Source organism: Podarcis bocagei, assembly GCF_964188305.1.
Source record: "Podarcis bocagei genome assembly, chromosome: 7".
In the NCBI taxonomy this organism is placed as follows: Eukaryota; Metazoa; Chordata; class Lepidosauria; order Squamata; family Lacertidae; genus Podarcis; species Podarcis bocagei.
The window spans coordinates 34,703,255-34,726,753 of record NC_138132.1 but is presented as its reverse complement, the minus strand read 5'-3'; the positions used below and the strand labels follow the sequence as shown (position 1 = coordinate 34,726,753).

The 23,499-nt window shown below is 47.1% G+C and overlaps 1 protein-coding gene across 10 annotated transcripts in view; it reads left to right on the top strand.

Moving 5' to 3' along the window:
- The window catches only part of MACF1 (microtubule actin crosslinking factor 1), a 203,976-nt gene that overhangs the window by 22,738 nt on the left and 157,739 nt on the right, over nucleotides 1–23,499 (top strand). For 4 of the 10 annotated variants that reach the window (XM_081203843.1, XM_081203848.1, XM_081203845.1 and 1 more), the window contains exons 1-4: nucleotides 3,101–4,276; nucleotides 20,187–20,353; nucleotides 20,608–20,720; nucleotides 22,283–22,389. In XM_081203843.1, coding sequence (XP_081059969.1) covers nucleotides 3,155–4,276; nucleotides 20,187–20,353; nucleotides 20,608–20,720; nucleotides 22,283–22,389 — 1,509 coding nt within the window. In that variant the 5' untranslated portion in view covers nucleotides 3,101–3,154. Of the gene's footprint in view, nucleotides 1–3,098; nucleotides 4,277–20,186; nucleotides 20,354–20,607; nucleotides 20,721–22,282; nucleotides 22,390–23,499 lie in introns of those variants that run through there. The other 6 variants (XM_081203847.1, XM_081203846.1, XM_081203842.1 and 3 more) reach the window with 5 other exon arrangements.

Here is a 23,499-nt window from a genome sequence, read left to right as displayed (position 1 = left end):
GGCATGAAGGATCTGAATTCCCATTGGGTCATGCTGTTGCCATGGCAACAGTGGGGGGGGGGACAGCAGAAGGAAGATGGGGATGGCAGCACTTGCTTGCTACTCTTGAGCAGCTTGAGAAAGGCAGCAGAGTGCAGTGCTGCATGGGTGCCAGGGAATATTTTTGTGGGCACATCATGGCCCACGGGTGATGTGTTGGGGAGCCAAGCCTGGATCCCTGACTTGTTTAGACTGCTCGGTTTTGAGTTGCATTCTTGTATTGCATCCTTTTCCAAATAGAAGGCCCCCCTGCTACCTTGCTTTACCTCAGTGTGGAGGCCAACGTTGTAGGCAATTGCTACTGGTGCTGTATAATACATTTTGTAAGCATTTGTTAGAACTCCATCTTCCAGTGTGGCAGCAACTGCACTTTGGAATTCCCTGCCTATTGAGATCAAGCAGGCTTCTTCGCTGTACCCTTTTTCGGGCCCTGCTAAAAGTGTTCTTGTTTCAGCAAGATGCTTAGGAAGTTGAGGTAATTTTAATCACTTAGTAGTATTTTAACTTTTGCATGTTTTAAAGTATAGTTGTTAATTTTTCTTGATGTTATTGTGTGTTTTTGAAAACTGCTTTGAGGTTGTTGTTTTTTCAGTCAAGTGGTATATAAATTTTATGAAACAAAGAAATAAAATAAATCTCATATTAAGCAGCTCTCTTGCCCACTTCCCTTATTTTCATTTATGGGTTGGGCTGAGTAGAGCGAATAAGGAAGGACAACTGAAATGATGGGATTGATATTTAAGTCACTGCCCACATCAAAATCCCACCCTTTAAAAAAGACAGAAAGAGGATCACCAGGGTATTTTGCTTATGCTGAGCTTGTGCTTCTGTTATGGAAACTCACTATGGATTTTCTGTAGTCTGAGGGTGCTTCCAGATGGGTGATTTTTGTGGAATGGGTGTTCCTCATGCATGCCAGTTATACCCTGCACAATGCTGTTGAATCAAATGCCAGCCCATATCTGCCCCCCCCCATCCCATTTAACCTGGATTTACTGGAAATTTGATGTCAATGGTCTGTTGTCTGCAGACCATTTGCTATATCTCAAATGACCTGTTGATAAATTAAGCACCTACCTGGTAGCACACTAAGAAATGACAGTAGACCCAAAAAGAAAATGCAGGGTGACAATCACCAGGATGGTGGCATAGTGTGGATGCACCATAAAAAATAAATGATTGACACATGGCAATTCTGCACATCACTTAGTGTGGAAGCACCCTGGACAGACATAGAGGTGTCCCCCCACTTATACACAATCCACTAGTTCGCAACCGTGTATATGTGTGATGCTGGGTAATAAATAAATTATTTAATTAAACCCGGAAATGGTGGGAGAGAACTGGAGATTCCTCAAGGCTTGCGAACAGACCCTCCCCAGAGCCCGAAGAGGACATCAGTGAGGGCTGAGGAAGCCCCAAAGAAACTGGAGGCGCAGCGGGGCTTTGCTTAGGCTGCTCAGCCTCCCTGCCTAACAGCTGTTGCACTCTGTTGCGCAGCCGCTGCTGCCACTTTTCCGTGCATCCTCCAACCTCCAGATCGCCCCAGAGCTTTAATTCTAGTTGTGGATATTTTTGGATCCAGTATTTTTGATATCGATTGACTGTAACCACTTCGCAGGTGGGGGGACACCTGTAGACTTTCAAAACCAGGGCAGAGACTGATATGAGGCCTCCTTCCTCATATTTAATTTACCACTTAACTCTCAAAGTGGTAAATTTCTAAAGCGATAGGTACTGGAATTCTACATTCTGTCTCAGAAGGCATTCCCACGTAATCTTGGTGTATTTATTTTATTTATTTAAAACATTTATATGCTGCTTAATATTTGAGAATGTCGTAGCAGAGTAAAGAAGACTAACAACAACAGCAGTAGCAATAGTAAAATACAATAATATTCTTTCTAATATACCGGTACACAGTGATCAAGCAAATGCATCAACCACTATCAGTCATCAGAGAATGCTTGGGGGGAATAGGGAGGTAGGAAGGTCTTTAGCATGTGCCAGATGAATAAAGAATAGTTCTGCAGGGGATGTTGTACATTTTGGGGATGGGATGTATTTAGTCAGTAGGTGAAGCTGAAATGGCAGTCCTGACTGGGGCTGATGGGCATTGTAGTCCAGAATGTACTGAGGGCGCCAGGTTGTCAAAACCTGGTGCAATGGATGCTGCTTTGATTATCCAGGGACACCTTCTTGTTAAACAGTCAGCATCCCTCCTTGACTTCTGGACATCCCAAAAACCTTACCTTCATATTCATGATCAAGAGAGATTGTAAAATAATGTTTACCATGACGATTTTCAGGGATAGATGCAAGTTTCAAATGCCTGGCTATCAAATATTATAGGTGTAACTGAGCTGGAGAGTCCTCCCCCCGCCCCAAACACCTCTTTCCAGCTTTCATAATGTGTATCTCCTCAAATCCCTTGGTTGTTATTGCTCAGATTTCTCTTTTCTGTATCGAACGCAGCAGCAGCTCTGGGCATTCTCTTAGTATGCACAGTGTGTTTGTCTCCTCCTGGGATTTTTCTTTTTATGTCTCTCTGCCCCCCTTCTTTAAATGCTACCTTCTCTCAGCTCAATATCTTTGTTGTTGCTGCTGTTTTGCTTTTTTCTGCTTTCTGTTTTTTAAAAAAACTTTGCTCCCTGATTTCCATCTATCTGTCTTCGTGCCACACCCCTCACCAGCTTCTCTCCCCCCCCCCTCCTGTTCGCTCCCTCCTGCTGCCACCTCCCAGCCTCTGTCTGGCTCTCCGCTTTCTGTTTGCCTTACGGAGGGTAGCACTCCCATTACCTCATATTTGGAGAGAGGAAGCTGCAGCCAATCGGGGCTCCGTCTGCTTTTAGGTCAAGTGATTTCTGAACTGCAGTGAGATGCTTCGAATGTGTCTTCCTCCAGCTCCCAGCCTTGTAAGATGGCTGTCTGAAAACGGCAGCAGCTAGAAAGGGAGAATCTTGGTCTGTGTGCGTGTATGTATGAGTGTGCCTGCAGTAGTGGTGTTTTTTTTTTTTTAATGTGCATCTAATCTGATGAAGCGGCGGTCAGGATTTATCCAGGAGCCTGGTGCCAGCTTAGCTGCATTGTCACTGGTGTCTTGCGCACCAGGGAGATGGGGAATACTCTGGGCTGTGTTAAAGAGCCGAAAGATCAAGCCGGGGAGGCAGGGAATGCTCCCCTCTCCCCCAGAAGGAAAGCCCGCTTCAAACGGAAGAAGAAGGGGAAAAAGAGGACGGTGCCAGAAAGCACTGATCTGGTGGCAGAGGGACCTTCTGCAGGGACTGAGATTGCTGAAGAGAAGGAAGAGGAGGCAGCGGCAGTGAAGTTCAGAGCCTCTTCCCTGCGGGAGGAGGACGGAGAAGACCTTGCCGCGGGCTTACATCAAAGCCTTGCCCCATATGGGGAGGCTTGCCCCACTTTGGAGCCAGAGGGGCTGGAGCAAGGGCATGTTGTGCAGGTGAGGGAGAGGTTCCAAGGGAAGCTTGAGAAAGCTGACCTAGTGACAGAAAATGCCTCCTCTGTCTGCAGGAGCCCAGGGGACTTTTTGGAGGAGGGCACCACCGTCATCGCACGCCTGTTCGACAACCCAGCAGAGCAAAACCGTGAGAAGGTGGCGAGTCAGCTGGTTGCCTTTCAGAGGCTGGGATCTGGCAACAGCCGAGCCATTCTGGTGCCTTTGCAAAGGGAAGCTTTGGGTAAAGGACCCACAGAGAGTGACACGGGCACTGTGGTGGTATGCAGGTCTTGGGAGCAACCAAAGTTGGAAACTCCAGCAACTGTGGTGGAAGAGTCTCATGGGACCTGGAACAGTGAGGAAGGGAATGAAAGTTTATCAAGTGCCACATGGGCTACTTCTTGGACTGTGGAGAAGGGCACAATCTCGGAACTGTCCACCCCATCGCCTTTGGTGGATCTGGTGGAGACTGACGGCACAGAGAAGCCTCAGCAGACACCATTTTTGCAAGAACCACCTGTTGGCAAGGGAGGGGACAACAGCTGGGTGAAATTGCCTCCCTCCCAAAGCAAGTCTTCCTTCAGTGGGTCAACCTCCAGCACCTTCCTGCGCTCCTCAGGATATGGGAGCGACTCAACCCACCACCAGCAAGTCAAGATGCCAGGGACTGAGAGGACCTCTCTGTTGCTCTGTGGAGGTTGCCCCACATCCTCTGTGGGAGGAGAAGGCCCTAAATGGCAGATGACTGCAAATGAGAAGATTAGCCCAGCTGAAAGAGGGGTCAGTGTGGGTTTATTTTCGCTTCCTCTTTGGGATCTGGGAGGGTTATGCATGCCAGGAGCAGCAGTCTTACATGGTGGTACTTCCTGATGGGAAAAGTCCTGGGACTTGAGTTGTCCTGGAAGCCCCACCCCCTGGTCTTGGGAGCCCCACCCCCAACTTCAAGGCTTGTAAACAGGCTGCTTTGCTGGGGTTTGTAAAAATTGCTTCTAAGTGAGCAGACCGGGCAGCCTTTGTATATTGGAAGAGATCCCACCATCCCATCCACTGGGTTAATAAAGGAAGTTGTGGACTAAGTTGCAAAGCTGTTCCAATTCACAGCTGCCTAGAATTGGTTGTAGACGATAAGTGTTGAGGGAAACCAGTAAGTGTTAAGGAAAATGCACTCCATACATGTGCAGGGGAGCTCTTTTGTCTCTTCTGTTTAGTCCCAAAGTTCAGACCTGGTGTGGGAAAAGGGACTCTGGCTCAGAGTAATCCCCCTGCCTCTCCCGGAGCTTGTAGATTTGTACCTTTATTGTAATGTATAAAAGAATATTCCCAGCACTGCCTTTGGCTCCTCTACTTGGGTGCCTGTTTGTTTTCTCTCCCTGGTGCTTTGTGGGTTTCCAGAATGATATTGAGTCTCAAGCCTATTTGAAGAACACACTTTGTGTCCTCTTTCCTCAGCCCATATGCATCATACCAGTAATTTAACTTGGGGAGGAGGGAAATGAACTCTGCATGTACTCAGTAGTGCTCCTGCCTCTGCTACTACCTCACACATTATGGGGCTAAGTCCAGGATGAGCAGGCGAACTTATTTAAATCAGGCAAGAGTTGCTGTTTTGCTGATAGACCCTTTTGGTGCATTTCTGTTTTGTAAACAAACTAAAAATGGTAAGACCGGGCAGGAACTGAACTTGCCTGGTTTGGCGTTGGAACCCTTCTGTATAGCTGGCAAAGGTCAAGGATTTTTGGTTGTGCTTCAAGCAGTAATTGCTTTTTATGTAGCCAGAAAGACTACTTACATTGTTCCAATGTCATCCCTGGTCTAGGTTTCCTCTTTTAGGTGTGGGTGTGTGCATGGGCTTCCACCACATGTTTCATTTGTTAACATGTATTTTAGCTGTCAAAACTCTGCACAGTAGCTGTTAATTTATAATGGTGTGCCCCTAGGGAGAGGGAAGGGATGTTGATTTCAAGGCATTGTGTCAGGGTGTGGGGGGAGATGGGTTAGGGGGCAGGCAAGCCCTAAAACTGCATCAAGATCTGGCATAAAATGCCCAAGCAATTTGGCATGGACTTTTCGACGATGATGTCATTATAGAAGAAGAAACCAGGTCATATATCTCTTATTAGATGTCTCTATGGAATTTTAATGTTAAAAGCAATTATTGTAGGACGGAGGCTGTTGACTAATGCAGTGTGATGGGGGACAGATGGAGCTGGCAGTTCTCAAGCCTCTTTGGTCAGCAGAATTTACCTATATGCTCAGGAGTTCTCTAAAATGAGAGGCACTAGATATCAAGCCCCATTGAACTCCCATCCCTCTCCACCCTCCATGGAATTGGGAAAACTTTTCACTTTATAATTCTTGATCGTTTACAGCTGTGGTGTCTAAACTTTTTCAGACAGGGCCAGATTTGATGAAGTGAAGGGCCATGAGGGCCAACTGAAGGGCCAACCAAAGTTAATGACCTTTTTTTAGGATTGAAGTTGTTGAGGTGTTGTTGTTTTTTAGGAATTTACCCCAGGAAATAAACTGCCACGGGGGCCAAATTAGGTCCCCGAAACGGACCTTGGGCATGCCTGGTTTACAGGATGGGTTGTAGTTATTCTGTGGTGAGGGGTGGGCACTCTGTACATGCTCAAATCACACTTCTCTCTGTTACTTTGTATGTCATTGATTTGCATTTTTCTATTAGGAATCAATTCAGAGGTGAGCAATTTTTCACATATTGCCCAACAACATTTTGGTGCATAACATGGTATGGCTTTTTTTGTACCTCTCCCGTCACTGCTTCTGTGGTGAGATTTCAGCATGGGATGGGACTGGCCTTTTTTTTCAGGAGCTCAGCATGCTGTGTAGGTTGGTGGGGAGTTCTCGTCTGTTCATTCCTCTCCTTGCAAGCGAGCTGGAAGGCATTCTCGGAAGAGCAGTACAGACGACAGAAGGGTTGTGGAGCACTTTTGGCAAGGGAGAAGAAGCGCAAGGAACTGGATGTATTTAGCATTTATATCCTTTCACCCAAAGGTCACAGGACAGGCCCCAACACAATACAATATACAATCATATGCCCCTCATAGATAACTCACTAACAAAAGCTTCTTAAATGGAGCACTTCATCCAAGTAAAAATTACCTCTCACATGTGAAGAAACATTTATTTTAGCAGAGAGAAGTTTAAGTGGGGAACAAAATAGCAGTTTCCAAGTGCTTACAAAGCTGCCATAAAGTAGATGGAGAACAGCTGTTTACTGGAGATGGCCAAGAACCTGTTGGTTCTCCAGCTTTACAAAGCAGTCAAGATTTTACTGTCATCAAGCAGTTTCTTTTGCAAGGGAAGGAGTTGTGCAAGGCTAAAGGCCCAACCAACATAGTGCCCCAGGGTAGCCCATGCAGACTTAGCTACCAGCAGGGAGCTGGGTGTCACTAACTCCTGGTACACACACAGCACACAGCCCTATGTGTGCAAATGTTTCTGGTCCCCCAATAGCCCACCAGTTTGGGAGGTGGCAAAAAGAAAGAAAAATCAAAGTAGATGCAGCCCTGGAGTGAGTAGAGGGACACATCTTTCGACCCAGCATCTTGATGGGGATGCAAACTGCCCATCAGATTGATTGTTTTATGAGCAAGAAGCCTCCCTCCTAAGCTGATCTGCATGGATCATTTGAGGAAGGTGATGTGTGCATGTGTGCAAGATGTTGGACTACAGCTCCCATCAGCCCTTGCCAGCATTACCAGTGGTCAGGGATTGTGGGAGTTGTATTCCAGCAACAATTTATTTATTTATTTATTTATTTCACAACATTTACATACCATCGAATCACATAATTGTAGAGTTGGAAAGGACCCTCATTTCGACGAATCCCCTGCAGTGTTGGAACCTCAAATATTACATACCGCTTGATCGCAATAACATTTGGAGGATACCATGTTAGCTAACCCTGCCACAGTCTAAATTTATTCAGATCAAATAACACAGTACTTGGGCAACAACTGATTTGCACTGGGGTTACATTCTGAAACCCGTGTGCGCCAGCAGGGCCCATGCAAACCCTCCCAGTTCTGCCCCCGCTTTGCCCTTTTCCACCCCTTTTTGTGACATTTTTTGGTCACTCCTGCATTTGGCACAATGCACATGTGCACAGTTGTGCACATATCAGACACGCCTAAAACTGTCACAGCCTGTGTTGTTCTAACACTTTTCATTGCACAAAGTTTCAAAGCAGTAGCCATCTTTGTATCAATTTGTTCTGTGGTTGTCCTGCCTTTACATGCTTGGGCATTTTAGTTTCAACATAATTGCAGCATTGCAGATCCTGTAAAACCAATCGAACAGAGAGGGAGCCACATACACCTTCAGATAGTTTGCAGCTGATAGTTTAGCAGCTGTTAATGTAGAAACCACTTCAAGGTTGCCCATCTCAGCTCCTCCGCTTCCAGGTGGGTGCCTCCTAATGCTATCCAACCTTTGCTATTACATGTGGAGCTACAAGAGCAATTGCAATGGACTTTTCTACGCTGTTGGAAGATCTTGCACTTATTTTACTGTATACATCCTGCTATATGCTGTCCACACTATAAATGATTATTTTAATTATCACTAAAACATGTTTAATACTATGCCATATTGCAATATTGCTGCATGCTGCAGTATTTGGTGGTACAGTGCTGTATCCTACATTTTTAAAAAAGTCAGAAAAATGTTTTAGCAATAATTAAGAGATCAGTTGAAAACACATGCAAGAATACTAAGCAAGTTCATGCCCCTGAATACAAAATGCTCAAAACCTCTGTAAAACAAGGGTTAGTAGGCTATTGGACAAAACAGTTTTTTTCTTCCTGATGCTGTCTGAATGTTAAGGTCCAAAATAGTAATAATCATTTTAGAGTTCAGATAGTGGGAAGGCATCACACAGGACTACCTGCCACATGCAGTCAGTAGATGATTGTGGGGAAATCCAGGGGATATCCTAGTATTTTTGAGGAATTGGCAGATTCCTAGGTCCAGATAGGATTTGATGATAATAATACAATATGGTACCTTTTTGTGGCTGTAAACCTACAACCTGCTTGGCAGGGGGTTGGACTCGATGGCCCTTGTGGTCTCTTCCAACTCTATGATTCTATGATTCTATGTGCCTAAAGCTCAGCTTCATTCAACTCAGTAGAACTTACATCTGTGTAGGCATGTATAGGATTGTGCTGTGTGCCATTTGCAGAGTTTAACATTAGGGTCTAAATGCTGTTCTCCAATCTGAGGATGATGAGGATTACCCAGACCCTGTGATAATCAGTTGAGGCTCATCTTCATGTGTCTCCTTCACAAGAGGTCTGGAGGGTGGCAACAAAAGAACAGGCGCTTTTTGGGGGGGGCAGTGGTTCCCCACTTGTAGAAGGCTCTCCTGTTGTAACATATTTTAGGCACCAGGCAAAAACTTTCCTCTTCTCCCAGGCCTTTGCTAATTAAGGAACAAATAGCCTTTTAAACTGTGTGGGTGTTGTTTTTTTATTGTTACTATGTTTTGCGTTTTTGTATTGTAAACCGCCCTGTAATCCTCGGATGAAGGGCGGTATAGAAACAACAACAACCAAAACAACAACAACATCCCACCTTTTCGCTAGAGCTGGGACTCAAGGCTGCTCACAAAAATTAAACCAAACACAAATAAAACACACTTAACTCAGAACATATAAAAAGTTATAGTTTAAAAGTATATAAACTATTGTTGGAATTTTAAAAATGTTTTAAAAAACCGCAACCTATTCTGATAGGAAAAAAGAAAGTGCAGCATGCTATTATGGAGCCCTTTCCTTAAAAACATCCAGTTTCCCAAAGCCTGCCAGAACAAAAAGTATTCTCCAGTCAGCAGAATGACAAGGAGGCAGCCAGTCGTGGAAGTTCCAAAGCCTGGGAGCAGCATTGTCCTCAAGAGTTCTCTCCCACATAGAATAGGATCCGTTAACCAAAGTTATTGCTAAATGGATGTGACTCAGTTTTAATAGTGTGTGTGGATTAAGTCAGGTTATATATATATTTTTAAGGTACTGTAATTGAAACACATTTTTAATCATTTTTCTCCACACTCCTCAGCATTGGCTTCCATTCTAGTATTGTGCAGGGCTGTAGCTACTGCAGTGTTTCCCAACCTTTTTTGGGCAAAGGCACACTTGTTTCATGAAAAAAATCTCGAGGCACACCACCATTACAGCCCCGTGACGTCAGCGCGCAGCGTCACGCCGGGAGGGACATGAATTGCTAGCAAATTACATAATCACCTCCTTGAGGGCTGGCTCATCTTCTCCGAAGGCAGAACCCCATTAATTAACAGCACAGACTCACACCATAGCCAAGACGAGGGGGGGAAACCTCAATCATGCACAGTCATGCACATGTGGGGGCTAAATGAGGACGAAGACCGGGCAGAGAGCAGGGTTCAAATCACCCCACCTGGCCAGGACAATCCCTGGGTGCTCCCTTGGGCCACTCGCCTGACCCACCTCGCAGGGCTGTTGTTGCGAGGATAACACGGGGAGAACCACGCGCGCCCCCGGGAGCTCCTTGGAGGAGAAAGCGGGCGATGAATGCAATGCACGAAATATATGAGAGGCGACCAGGTTTTGCAGGTGAGGGGCCCCCGCCAGCCTCCGCTTCCAACACCCGGCGCAACGACGCCGAAGTTTCCCCCCGGGCTCGGCTCGGGGAGCAGCGCTGCTCCCCCCCGGCTCCCCTTCGCCCTCCCGGCTCTCTCTGCCGCCCACTGGGGACCCCCCTCACCTGCCAAGTCCGGAGCGCCGGTGGAAGTTGCATGCATGCATGCAGGGCGCCGCGTTGCCATTGCATTCCACTGCACTCCATGCAAAGCCTGCACGCATGCATTGCCTTGCACGCCCGCCAAGGGGTCTCCCCGCGGTCCGATGCGTCCCCTCCGGCGCGGATGCAGCATTGCAAAAATTAAAAAACCCCGACGCAGCCCTACCTGGGGGGCAGCCTCCGCCGACGCCGCTCCGCCTCCGCGGGGATCCCCGGGCTCCATCCTGCCGCCCGATCTCCGCGGGGGCGCAGGCAGGCTGCGCGGGGTCTGCGCGGAAGAGCCCCTGCCTGCCCGGCCGCCGCCGCTGCGCTCATTCCATGGCCGGGAGAAGAGCGCTTCAAACAAAACGCCCGGCCATGCTGGGAAACGTAGTTTGCGCACCCCGCGCGGGCGCGGAGCCCAAGGGCGAGGGGACTACGGATCCCGGCAGCCCCCGCGCCGGGGACGGAGGGGGAGAGGCCGGGTGCAGGGATGGAGGGACGGGTGGGCGAGCGAGTGAGTGGCAGCCGCCAAGCCTTGGCCGAGAGCCAGGAAGGGCCTCCCCGGAGGAGGAGGAGGAGGAGGGAGGCGCAGAGCGGGAGGGAGGGAGGGAACCCCAGGGGTCATCTAGTGACGGCGCCCCAATCGAAAATTTGACTTAAAAAAAAAATCTTTCGAATTTTTTAATTTTTCCCGCGGCACACCAGGCAACATCTCGCGGCACACTAGTGTGCCGCGGAACAGTGGTTGGGAAACACTGAGCTACTGGGAGGTGGGGGGGAGGGGAGCTAGGTTTTTTGGCCTGGGTGAAGCCTCCGGAGGGACGCCATTGAGGCTCCCTGCCTCTCTCTGTGTGTGTGTGTGTATGCATATGCATGTGTGGGCACTGTTAGAAACTGAGATATGAAAGCTAGGAGCTAAATGGCACCTTAAACCTAGGTTATGGGCGCAACCATGGAATGTCTAGGCACACTTTTTTATAACAAAAATACAAAGCTGAAAATGGGTGCAAATGTGTGTAGGGGAGTGCCAAACTGGGTCTTCGGCCCTGGTGAAATAAAAGCTAGTTTCACACCTGTCTTGTGGAAAACCCTCACAGCAGATAATGGGGGTGGGGGGTGGTTTGTAGAGAAAGCTAGAAGATAGATCTACCGTAGTTAACCCTTCCATTGTAGGCTCCCTCCTCCCATCTGGAGGTCTGGAGTCCTAGTTTTCAGTTTTAAGGTATGTTTGGATCATATTTTGCTGTGCTGAGATGGGGGACATTCTATTGATTCCCTGGGAGTGGCAGCTTTTTTGCCTTCCTAGGGGAAGAGCATGATTCTCTTATCCTTTATTACCTTTATAATCTTTCCCCCACTCAAGGTTTTATTTTTTATTTTTTAACCTAGCATTTGCAAACTGTCAAATGTGTGTTCTCGGTTCTATTCTCACCATCAATTCCTTTAAGTCTTCCTTCCTTCCTTCGTTGAATAATTCCAAGGGCAGATTCTTCCGCTGAGGAGGTGCCCCGCCCCTCAGTAAGCAGCACCACTCTGGAAGATGTCTTTGAAGCTTGTTAGAGAGGCGCGAGGGCAGCCATTAAATTATCATGATACTCCAATCTGAATTGGCATGAAAAGGCTGGGGGGCTGGAGGAGGGTTGGCGAAGGGAGCTGACGGTGAATGTCAAGCCAGGTTAACCAGGCGCTGCCTCTGTATATTATATCTGCTATCTGGCTGAGGTTGCTGTTATTCCAAAACATTGTGGAAATATCCCGGGGCTCAGCAACATTTTATGTCTGTCTGATTTTATTTTAGCTCAACAGTGATGCCTAGGAGGGTGATCAGCTGAGTGTCACTTAATTCAGTCACAAATGCTTCACCATTGTCTTTGGTGAAAGGAGGCTTCGTAGGCCTTGGCCAACCTGGTACTGCCTGGCTGGGGCTGATGGGAGCTATAGTCCAGAATAGGGATAGGGGAGAAAAATCAGTTTTGTTAGGATTTTAAAGCAAATCTACCTAATTCACGCTTCCCAAAACAATACACGAACCAAAATACAGCTACCTGTCAAAATTATTATTTTAAAAAAGAATACATTCCGAAGGCTTGTTCTCTGGGAGAATGAGGCTCCCTGAAGCCAGATAAGCCTTCTGAAATAAGGCAGTTGGATACTGTAGTACTTTGTGTTCAGTGGAAATTGGGAAAGGCTATTGCTATAGCAAGAAAGGCCAAGTGCAGAAGACATAATACTTAACCCTGGTTAAGATCCTGAATATACGGTGGAATGATGATGCTGTAATACAGAAGGTTCCTTTGGACTTTATTTGTTTTTTGTTGCCCAGCCTATACTTGAGCACTTTGCATCCCCAAGGATTCATCTAGTCTTCTAAAGCAGGTGACAGAATCTGGTATCTCTAGTTTTAGTGGGGAGTGCAGGTCCAACCATTCCAACTTCCTTCTGAATCACTTGAGTAGCTGTTTCACAGTGTAGGCGTCTGAAATTTGGGGTCTCCCCAGTGTAAGTGTTATGGTCATGTGACCTCTGATTTCCCTTCAGGCCTGTGGCAGACTTTTGAGGGGGGTGGGGAGGGGAGGCTTTCTGAGGAAAGACGTTTGACTGAGAAGAGCAAAAGCCCCACAGAGCCGTCTCTGAGGTAGCAGCTGACAAAGACGGGCTTTTCTATGTGATAAGCATGCCCGTGTCTGGAGAGAGAGAGAGAGGCGGAGGGGGGAAGCTGATCCACAGAATACAAATGGCGAAGCCGCCTTCCTTTGGCTGTGTGGAGCAGGGAGAGAGAGGCCTGTATTTCCAGCCATCTTCCTGGTCTCTTGTTTCCAAGGCAAGATGCCACTGTAGCTGATCAGGAGTGGAAATAGGACATTGCAGGTGTTTCCTCTGGGGTGGAGGAGGTTACCCGGGTCTGCATTTGTTTCTGGGCAACCTTCTGGGGCCAGTGGCAAACAAGGACAGATCAATGAATGTTATGGCTAATGTTGACACACACACCCTCTTTGTCTTGCATCTAGGCAAGCAAAGAGGCATTACCAGAATTCAAAGTCACATTCTAGCTAGGCAAAAACGCTTAAAAAGGGGTACAAAGCAGGGCTGGTGAGGGACATGGTCTTGGGGGCAAAGTGTGTTGCTGGGGAGGTGGTGTGATATAGAGACAGTCCTGCAGGCTAGGTAGAGAGGCTTGGCAGGGCATATTTGGCCCCTTGGCCAGAGTTTTAAAGAACCGAATAGAATGTGACAATTCTCTCATTTTATCTTCCCAAACTACCCCATGCTCAAGGCTAGGCTGTGGGTGTTGGTTTTGAGGTGAGTAACGAGCCCAGCCAGTGGTAAGGACCAGTGAGCAAGGCAGGACTGACAGGCAAGCTAAGAGTTAGGAGGACCAAAGCACGATCAAGGATACATGAGCAGGCCAAGGCTTTGTTGCTCAAGCAAGGCTCGGCTATACTGCTTCCTGCACAGGAAGATCCAGTGGTGAGCCCTTGTGGTCGCACAAGGAAGCCTGTCACCTATACTTCAGTGGCTCAGCACATGGGGCAGCCAGTTACAGGATTACAGCAACTCCTGTCACCTATAAGACCGCCTACACAGGAAATATATGATTTGCATAGGACCACCAACTGAGCTTTATGGCGGGGCATGGATTTGAACTTGGGTTTCCTCAGCCTGAGTCCCAAAATATTTATGCTGGACTACACTACCTTGGAGACTATTAGTGCACAGTCTGTGTGGTGTGGCTCCACGATTCCTCTAGCAGGATGCCATGCTGCTGTGATAACATTTAAACCCAGATTCAGGTAGGTAGCCATGTTTGTCTGACGCAGTCGATATATATATATATATATTAGCACCTTAGAAACCAGCTAAGTTTGTTCTGGGTATAAGCTTTCATGTGCATGTGCACTTCTTCAGATACAGTGGTGCCCCGCAAGACGAATGCCTCACAAGACGAAAAACTCGCTAGACGAAAGGGTTTTGCGGTTTTTGAGCTGCTTCGCAAGACGAATTTCCCTATGGGCTTGCTTCGCAAGACGAAAAACGAAAACGTCTTGCAAGTTTGTTTCCTTTTTCTTAACACCGTTAATACAGTTGCGACTTGACTTCGAGGAGCAACTCATAGAACGCGGTGTGGTAGCCTTTTTTGAGGTTTTTGAAGACTTTGGTGATTTTTGAAGCTTTTCCAAAACTTTTCCGACACCGTGCTTCGCAAGACGAAAAATTTGCTAGACGAAAAAACTCGCGGAATGAATTAATTTCGTCTTGCGAGGCACCACTGTACTATCTGAAGAATTGTGCATGCACACAAAAGCTTATACAGTACCCAGAACAAACTTAGTTGGTCTCTCAGGTGCTACTGGACAAATTTTTAATTTTTTTATTTATTTAAACCCAGAAATCACCACATGGGACAAAGGACCATGGTGGATGTTGCTGTCCGTCTACTGTGCCTTCTGGAGTGTACAGGGCTGGTTGAGGAGCTTCCCACCAAGCCTCAGAACACTTTCCCCCAAGCTGGTGTCCTGATATCTAGAACTACACCTCTCATCAGCCCTAGCCACCATAGTCTTCAGTGGGAGTTGTGGTCCAAAACAACTGGAGGTCAGCATGTTGGTGAAGGCAGTGTATGAACTGGCTGTGAGCTGTGGTGATCCAGGAATATATTCTTTATTTCCCCCCAATATGACTATGTGTGTCTCTTCTTCCATATTTCTCTGGACTGCCACAAATTGGGACATGATACAGAGGTACCTCGGGTTAAGTATTTAATTCGTTCCGGAGGTCTGTTCTTAACCTGAAACTGTTCTTAACCTGAAGCACCACTTTAGCTAATGGGGCCTCCTGCAGCCGCCGTGCTGCTGGGAGCACAATTTCTGTTCTCATCCTGAAGCAAAGTTCTTAACCCGAGGTACTATTTCTGGGTTAGCGGAGTCTGTAACCTGAAGCGTATGTCACCTGAAGCGTATGTAACCCGAGGTACCACTGTATTGGGTTGCTGCCAGGCATTTTGAGATGTAGTGCTGAATGGGTTTTGCTTACTTAGAAATCCTGAGTGGTCGCGGTGGTGTTTTGACCTTCCCCCTTCTGGATAAAAGAGGCACTTGACATGTACACAGAGGAGATCTCATGGTTCCATGCATTCCACGGCCCCACATGCCCCATAGGATCTTTTGTGTGCTGCAAAAGCCCAAAGTGGCCAAGAGACCGTGAAGAAAGGACTGTGAAAACGGGGTGACTGCTGCCCCTGTGCAGCAAGGAAGCCACAGGTCTAAGCCTGGTTCTCCTGCAAGAACTGGGTCTTGCTCCTTCATTTCCTTACAGACACAGTGGCTGGTAACTCATGTGCTATCACTGTCACAGTGATGGTGGGGGTTCCACAAGTGCACTCTCTGAATTGCCTGTGATGACCGCACCTGTTGGTCTGGTGAGTGCTGACCCCAGTGTAAAGTGGAGGGTTGGGGGCTCATCTCTGACCTCCTGCTGGGCTTTGAAAGTCCTTGGAGAATTCTCACTGCTTCCATAAGTCCAAAGTGAGACGCTGGTCCTCCCTGGGGTGGAGGCATAGGTAGAAGTGGAGGTAACTTCTGGCTGGTTACTAAGCCCAGCCAAAATTTGTGTGCCCTTGAAAAAGGACAATTTTCTAGTAGATGCTAAATGTCCTGGATTTGTTTCCCTTCCTCAAGCCCTCCTGTAGATTGCACTAGTGGTGGGAGGGCCGTCACCATTCTAAATTATGGCACGTATTTCATTCCCACAGATGTGTTGATCTTGTGAAATTGGCATCCTTCTCTCAGCCAGCTCTTGCCTGCTTACAAAGTGTTCCTTTGATTAAGGAGCGGCAATCCAGCTCGCCGTGGAAAGAGCTGAGCCCCACCCTCTTTCCCAGCGCTCGTCTCGTGCCTGAAGGTGTGCACGTTCCATCAAGTGCAAAAAGCATTCAGCAGCCCACTCCCCTCTCCCTCTCTCCCTTTTATTGGAAACTGGGTCACTATGCCGTCACCGTTCCTCTGAGTGTTCTTCCAGCCGCCTGCATCGATGAAGATGGGGCTTGGCTCCCAGACAGAAAAAGAATATGGATCTGGGGACCGGTAGGGTCTGATGGAAGCCTTGCAGCATATGGGGCAAAGGCCCAGGAAGCATTTCATGCTCTCTCTCTAAACTGCTCCCTTTCTGCTCTGGAGGCAATTCCCTCTTCCACCCACTGCATTGTGTTGCCAGCAATCCTCTTTTGGCCCTCAAATGTTGTGAATTAAGCAGACCTCTTAGGTTTAGCTAGCAGAGAACCAAATGAAAATCGCCTTTTCGCTGCTTGCTTCAGATCCCTTTTCCTGCCTGCCCCACCTAGTCCTGCTTTTGTTGCTGAAGGAGAGTTAGAAGCATTGAGGATTAGTGGCACCCTGGCTTAGGAATTTCTAAGGGGGAATTGGCTGCGTCCAATGGGACTGGCAGCAAAATATCAGTCCCCTGCTCTTAAATGGATGTGGTGCAGGCATAGTACAAAGGTAACACTTAATCCTGGTTAACATACCAGGCATATCATGAAACCAGGGTCTCAGCCAGAACCTGGATTTGAGGGCTTATGCCTGGCATTGGGACAGAGAGACAGAGTGGGTGTTGCTGGTGTCTCATCTATCCAGCTTTATCTGAGCCAGCAGATGTAGTTTCAGGGTTGAAGAACCAGGGATGATTCTTCTGGAGGACTTAAACATTCACACCAGGGTTACCTTTGTTTAGGGCTTCATGGCCATCATGGGTGAACCTTAATACATTACTGCTCTATTGCATTTGGTAGTGTGTGCGCTTGATCTGTGGTCTGCTATAGAACAGGTGTGGCGTGATCTGCTATTACGAGGGGGTGTTCGTTTATTTTGCCATGATCAGAACAGGGGAGGCTTGGCTTGACTTGGTGGCAGCACATCCTTCCTGCAGGACCATTATTATGGTTCACTTCTGGAGAATTAGATAATTAGAGGAATTATGGAATGCTTTGGGGGACATGACTGGTGATCTTGCTGAGGCCCTGATAGCACTATGAAAAGATGAGATGGAGAGGGCCATCCATGTGATTGCTCTTAGTGCTGTAGAGCCTGTGAGGCTCTTTGGTCTTCTGGGGAACTATTAGCCAGTGAAGCAAGCTGGGCAATGGCTGGTGTGCCAGTTCTGCAAAATGATGAAAAATGATGAAATACAAATGAGAACAGGACATGGCTGTGCTTTCCATGTGGCAGTGAGGGCAGCAAGACAATCTTAATTTGCCGCCTCATTTTGCATCCTTAAGGAGCTGTCCAGCAGAGTTGTTTTGAGTTTGTATTAAATGTAAAGATCCTATCCCAGCGAAGAGGGGGATGGGACCCTCTGTCTCTTGCTGTGACAAATTTGCAAAGCATTTTGAGGATAAAGTTGTTCCTGTCAGCTCAAAACGAAGATATGGCTGGACCAACTTCTCTTTCTCATTTTAGAACCAGCTCTAGGACTGGAAAATATTTATTGGTACCTAGAATTAAGTAGACATTTCTGTAATTAGGGCTGTTGTATTTATTGTTTTCAGGAGCTATAGATTTGGTGTGTTAAAGGGAATTTTGTTTCCCCCCCCCCCACTGAGATCATTGTGATGAAAGGTGATTTATAAATATTTTAACTAAATAATATAGTGAAATAGAAGCAAGACTAGCTTCAGTCTAGAGCAGTGTTTCCCAAACGTTTTTGGGCAACGGCACACCTGCTTACCGGAAAAAAATCTCGCGGCACACCACCATTAAAGCCCCGCCCCGTGACGTCAGCGTGCAGCGTCACGCCGGGAGGGACGCACAAAAGTGAACGTTTTTTCCCTCCCCCTTGCCGGGGTGGGAGGAGGCAGCAGAGCGAGGGCAGCTGAGGCGGCGGCGGCAGCTGAGGCGGCGGCGGCTGCGATAGCGGGCGGAGGAGGAGCCGTCGCCGGGAGTTGCTGCTGCTGCTGTTGCTGCTGCTGCCCGGACATGCCGGCCTCCTCCTCCTCCGCTGTCTCGCGCTCCTCCCTTTTGCGCGCGCTGCCCCGCCGCTCGGCACGACCACCGCGGAGCCGCCCCGGCTCGACGCGGATCCTCGCCGCCGCCGCCTCTCGCCGCCGCCTCTCGCCCGCCTCCCTCCCACGGCACACCAGCCGGTGTCTCACGGCACACTAGTGTGCCGCGGAACACCGGTTGGGAAACACTGGTCTAGAGAACCTGGAGAGGTGAGGGAACTGCCATGACTGTGATTTTCTCAGTTCAGGTATTATACAGAGTTAACATACATTACATTTCCAAGCACACTTCAAGCTATGGAAGCCTGTACCCAGGTTTGTGACCAACTCTTGGCTCTCTCTCAGGCATTGAGATGTAAAACTGAACCATTTTAAAGGGAAAACAAGCTATTTTTTTAAAAAAAAAATATTATTCTTGAAGGTGTTTTATTATTGAGTGCTGTTTTCACTACTGTATTCTAGTGATACTAGTGGTTTTTAATAGTGCTGTGTCTTTCTAGTGCTCTGTTTTACAGTTCTGTTAGTGTAAATTGCTTTGGAAACTAGTTTGAAAAGAGGGCTCTATAAATAACATAAAATAATAATAAACAAATAAGCATGGGGTCCGCAAGGGCCATGGAAACATCAAGCAAAATTGGTTCTTTGGGTGAATCTAGCCACTTCTTTCAGTTTCCTAAGTACATCTAAAGCACCTCCATACACACTGTGTCCACACTGGTTTGTATAAAGAATATGCACCACAGCAGCTGCACAATGGCACATTTCTCTCTAATCTGTCTGATTGCACAGAAATGCACAGCACAGTGGCTGCTTCTGCTTCTGTGAATCTGGAAGGGGGATGGGTGGGATGTTAAGCCATCTGCATTCATCATGGAGGAGGGGGAATACCCTGATTGGCAGGCAGTGGCTCAGTGGTGGACAGATGTTATCTGAACTGCTGGCTGGCACAGAGCTGGCCTTCCTCATCACCCAACCAAGGAGAAAAGTCCTTTAAAAAATACTTGGGTAAATAAACACTTTTAGGCCATAATATAGCTGTTACTTTCAGTTTCTGCAAGTGTTACATGAAACATGCTAGCCTCGTGAAGCTATGGCCAAGCTTTTGAACAAGATACATTTAATAATAACACAGTCTGACTCAATGAGATCACCCCTTCCAAATTCCTGGTGCTCATTGGCTGGGAGAGCAGTAGTAGGTGAAGCCAGAGCCAATGAATTCAAGTTTTGTCCTCGTCTTCCTCCCTGATAAGTTCTTCAAGGGGTGACCATGAGACCCATGGTGGGGGCTGGACAAGGACAGATTGAGACTATTGAGCCAGTGCATCATTCACCCTAATGCACTAGCCTCCACTGCTTCATCAAATATCTCCCTTTTCTGCCTGTGCCAGAACCACAAGCCAGCTCATCAGACAAAATAATATCCATTAACAGACAGATGAAATGTAAAGCTTTTATACCAGTTAAAACAAAGATAAGATCAACCAATGAGCTGCAATTAAACCAGCCAGAAAGCTCAGCTCTCTCCCTTCTGCCCCTTCCTCAGCACCCAAGGTGAGCTGGTTATCTGGCTGCCTGAGACCACTGGCTTAGCTTGACATGCAGCAAGGCCATCCTGCCTTGACCATGCACTCTCACTCCAAAGTGTTTCCTTGCCATAGAAGCTGCCTTACATCAAGTCAGACCCTAGGTTCCCCTAGCTGACATTGATCGCCAGCTGCTCCACAGGGTTTCAGACTGGGGACATTTCCTAGTTCTACCTGGTGATGCCATGGGCCATTGAACCTGGGACCTTCTGCGGGCAAGGCAGTTGCTCTACCACTGTGCTACAGCCCTCCTTCCCCCAGTAGTTTCATTGCATCTGACATGGTGCTCTGCCAAATGAAATGACTGCTTCAAGGCTGTGGTCTTCTCTTCCAGATCTCTGACATCTACATCAGTGGAGAGTCGGGAGACATGTCCGCCAAAGAAAAGCTCCTTCTATGGACGCAGAAGGTGACGGCGGGCTATGTGGGAGTGAAGTGCACCAACTTCTCATCCTGCTGGAGTGATGGAAAGATGTTCAATGCTATTATTCACAGATACAGGTACGTGTCTGTTTCCCCCGCCCAGCTAGGAGGGCAACCTGGAAAAATGGGAAAACTTCTAAAGCTAAAATGAAATCACGTGCAGATGCTAAATGCTCAAATTCTGCGGTTTGAGTCCCAAATACTGAGATTTCTTACTTTAAATTCTGAAATCTGATTTTGAATACACTTAGAATGTGTTTATCTGTAGCAGAAGTTTCTGACAACAGCAGTCTGCAAATGTGGAATCACATTTTTTTTCCTGTCTCCTGCAGGCCAGATTTAGTGGATATGGAAAGAGTTCAGATTCAGAGCAGCCGAGATAATCTGGAACAGGCCTTCGAGATTGCAGAGCGGCTTGGGGTCACCAGGTTGCTGGATGCAGAAGGTGATGATGGGGCAAGTCAGCTGGGCAAATGCAGTGACTTTTGAGCAGTAGACGTGGCATTCTGTTGATGCTTCACTATACAACCTGGCTGCCTCTGAGTAAACTCCACATGCTGACCTGCTTCTTATGGTTTCATGGCCAGCCTAATGTTTACTCAGTTGATTCTGATACTTTTCTGAACGAATAAATATAAAGTTTGGGGTGCTGGGAAATCTACCATTTTTTGCTGGTCAGTCTTGTTGTCGGCAGCCTCCTGTCCATTTCCTTCCAAGCCCCCATCCATCTTTTCCTTGGGAAGGGAGTATGCTGTACTGGGTGCTGCTAGCCAAAGGTGCCTGTGGTACTTTCACCCAACAGCATTCAAGATACAAGCACAATGGCCTATCAGATGGAAGGGTTGGCAGGAAAGAGAGTATTTGCCCACTCTGGAGCGTGAAATGTTGGTGAGCAGGTGTGGAGTTGCTAGATTGGTTTTGCCTTGGTTGCACAGCGGCCAAACAACCCCCAGCTCTCCTCCCAAATTTGAGCCAGGGAGGTGGCAAGGAATGCTGCACACCCACCAGGTGATCCTCACTCACCTCTGCAACTTCAGTGTTGTCAGGTGTAAGGCCTGTTGCTGATCATGCTTGCCAGTGAGCCATGCTTGCCAGTTACCCTTGCCATGGCAAGCAGAATGGTTGAAACTTGATTAGGATAGGGCACAAGTGTTGTTTAGTACTGTTCTGTGCATGTTGTGCTTTTAAGGAGTTGCATAAGTAAAAGGACAGGTAGCTGCCTGCAGAGGAGCTCACAGCCTAATTTTTTTACTGTAGAGTGAAGGTAAGAAATGGAGGGAGGAAGAGGCACAGGAACAGTAGAGAGGATCGAATTATGTAGGACCTCTAGAAACACTGTCAGGCATCTATTTATTTTACTGATTTGAATAAATAAATAGATTTGCACTGATTAATCAAGTAAGGCTTCTGCTTAAGATTCATGTCAGATCTGAAGCTCTCTCTTAGAGTTGATTTAAACATTCAGCAGAATTTCATGCTGCTGCTTTCCTTGGGTTGCGTGTTTAGCTGCTCTGCTCTGTGTGTATGCAGGATGTGTGTTTGTGTGTGTGTGTGTGGTTTATGCAAAAATGCATACGCTCCTTTTGCTTCAAAAAGGGCTGGTCAAAGTGGCTTACAGAATATGAAAACAAGCATAGAAATGATTAAAGCACATTTAGCAGACTAAAGGCAGCATCAAAGAGGAAAAGCACAGAGCCAAAACTAAAAATAAATAAATTTAAATTATTCAGAAAATTTCATTCAGAAATTCAGAGTGCCAGGAAAGAAGAATTCTAGGCTAGCTTGTTTTCATTGTGCAAGGAGTATTCTCTCCTCCACAGTAGAGCTTTGAAACCTTTAATCACACACATATGTGAATATTGAAGTTGTACAGTCCAGGAAAATCTTTATGTGGTTTGGCTCTTGGGATGTATTTTTATGAATAGGAACACAAAGCTACCTTTCATGCTTCAGTTCTTCTTTTCAGTCCACCCATTTGACTGCTTCATTCTTTCCCCTTTTTCCTAGATGTGGATGTTCCCTCACCAGATGAAAAGTCTGTGATAACTTATGTGTCTTCAATTTACGATGCCTTCCCCAAAGTTCCAGAGGGAGGAGAAGGCATCAGTGCCACTGTAAGCTTTGCTGCTGCTTTTTCATTCTGATGAGACCATCCTGGCACATGAATGGCTTTTGGAATGGGCCATTCCAAAATGTTTTGGAAATTGCTCTCAGGAAATGGATAATGTGCATATGTTGACTTGGATGAACGGGTGGGCAATTAGCTGGGGGGGGCAGGAACCTTGACTAATCAAAATTTGGGCAATGTGCTTCTACAGTATTGGGAGGAATGCTTCAGAAATCCATACCATACCGTTATATGTCCAACCAAAATGTCACAAAGTTGAGTGCAAGATTTGGGTTCTCCAGAACTATTTATAATGCTTGATGGTAAACAAAGAGGGAAAGAGGTGGAGAAAAATGCATATATTTGGTGGTGAAGCCCTCTCAGTCTGCATCTTGTAAGAGTTAAATTGGAGTGAGGGGTGAAGTAGCAGACAGTCAGCTGAGGCTGTACCTGCTGTTTAGGTATTAGGTACCGAGGCCTCTTGCATAGCAAAAAAAGATTGACTGTGGCTGTTCTGCTACCTATGTAAGTTGAAACATCATTACCTAGGTCTGTCCTTTATCCTTACGGGAAATACACAGGTTCCTTCAGAGGCAGACAACACAGAAGCTAGGTGGGCTTGTATTGACAAAAGTTGAGGTTGGTGGTTTGCTCCATTACAAGAAGAAGAAGTCAATAGAAACCCAATCAGGTAGCCACACCTAGCAGTTAGAGAGGATGTTCCCCCTGAGAATAAAGTTCCATCTTCAGGTGGCATAAAATCCTCTCCCTTCAGATCAGGATCCTATTCCTGAATGGATGTGTAGCTCTGAAAAGCATCACAAAAAGGGAAAGTGGTTGTCCTTTTACTGCAAAAGGCTGGACAAAGACTTGCAAAGCTGAAAACTACAGGAGTGGCTGTTCCTGGATACCTGGGACTTGATGGCCCTGTTGCTGGGTGATTTCTGGCTCTGTGGCTCTGGTACTGAGACATCTCTAGGCAACCCCATTCCTTCTTGACGTTTGCATAAACCCTGCTTTTTAAGGCTGTGGGCCATTCCTGCTGTATATGTAGACAAGCTCTGAGACCTTGACCCATACCAAATTGGATGGACACCATCTCTGGCAGCAAGCTGGG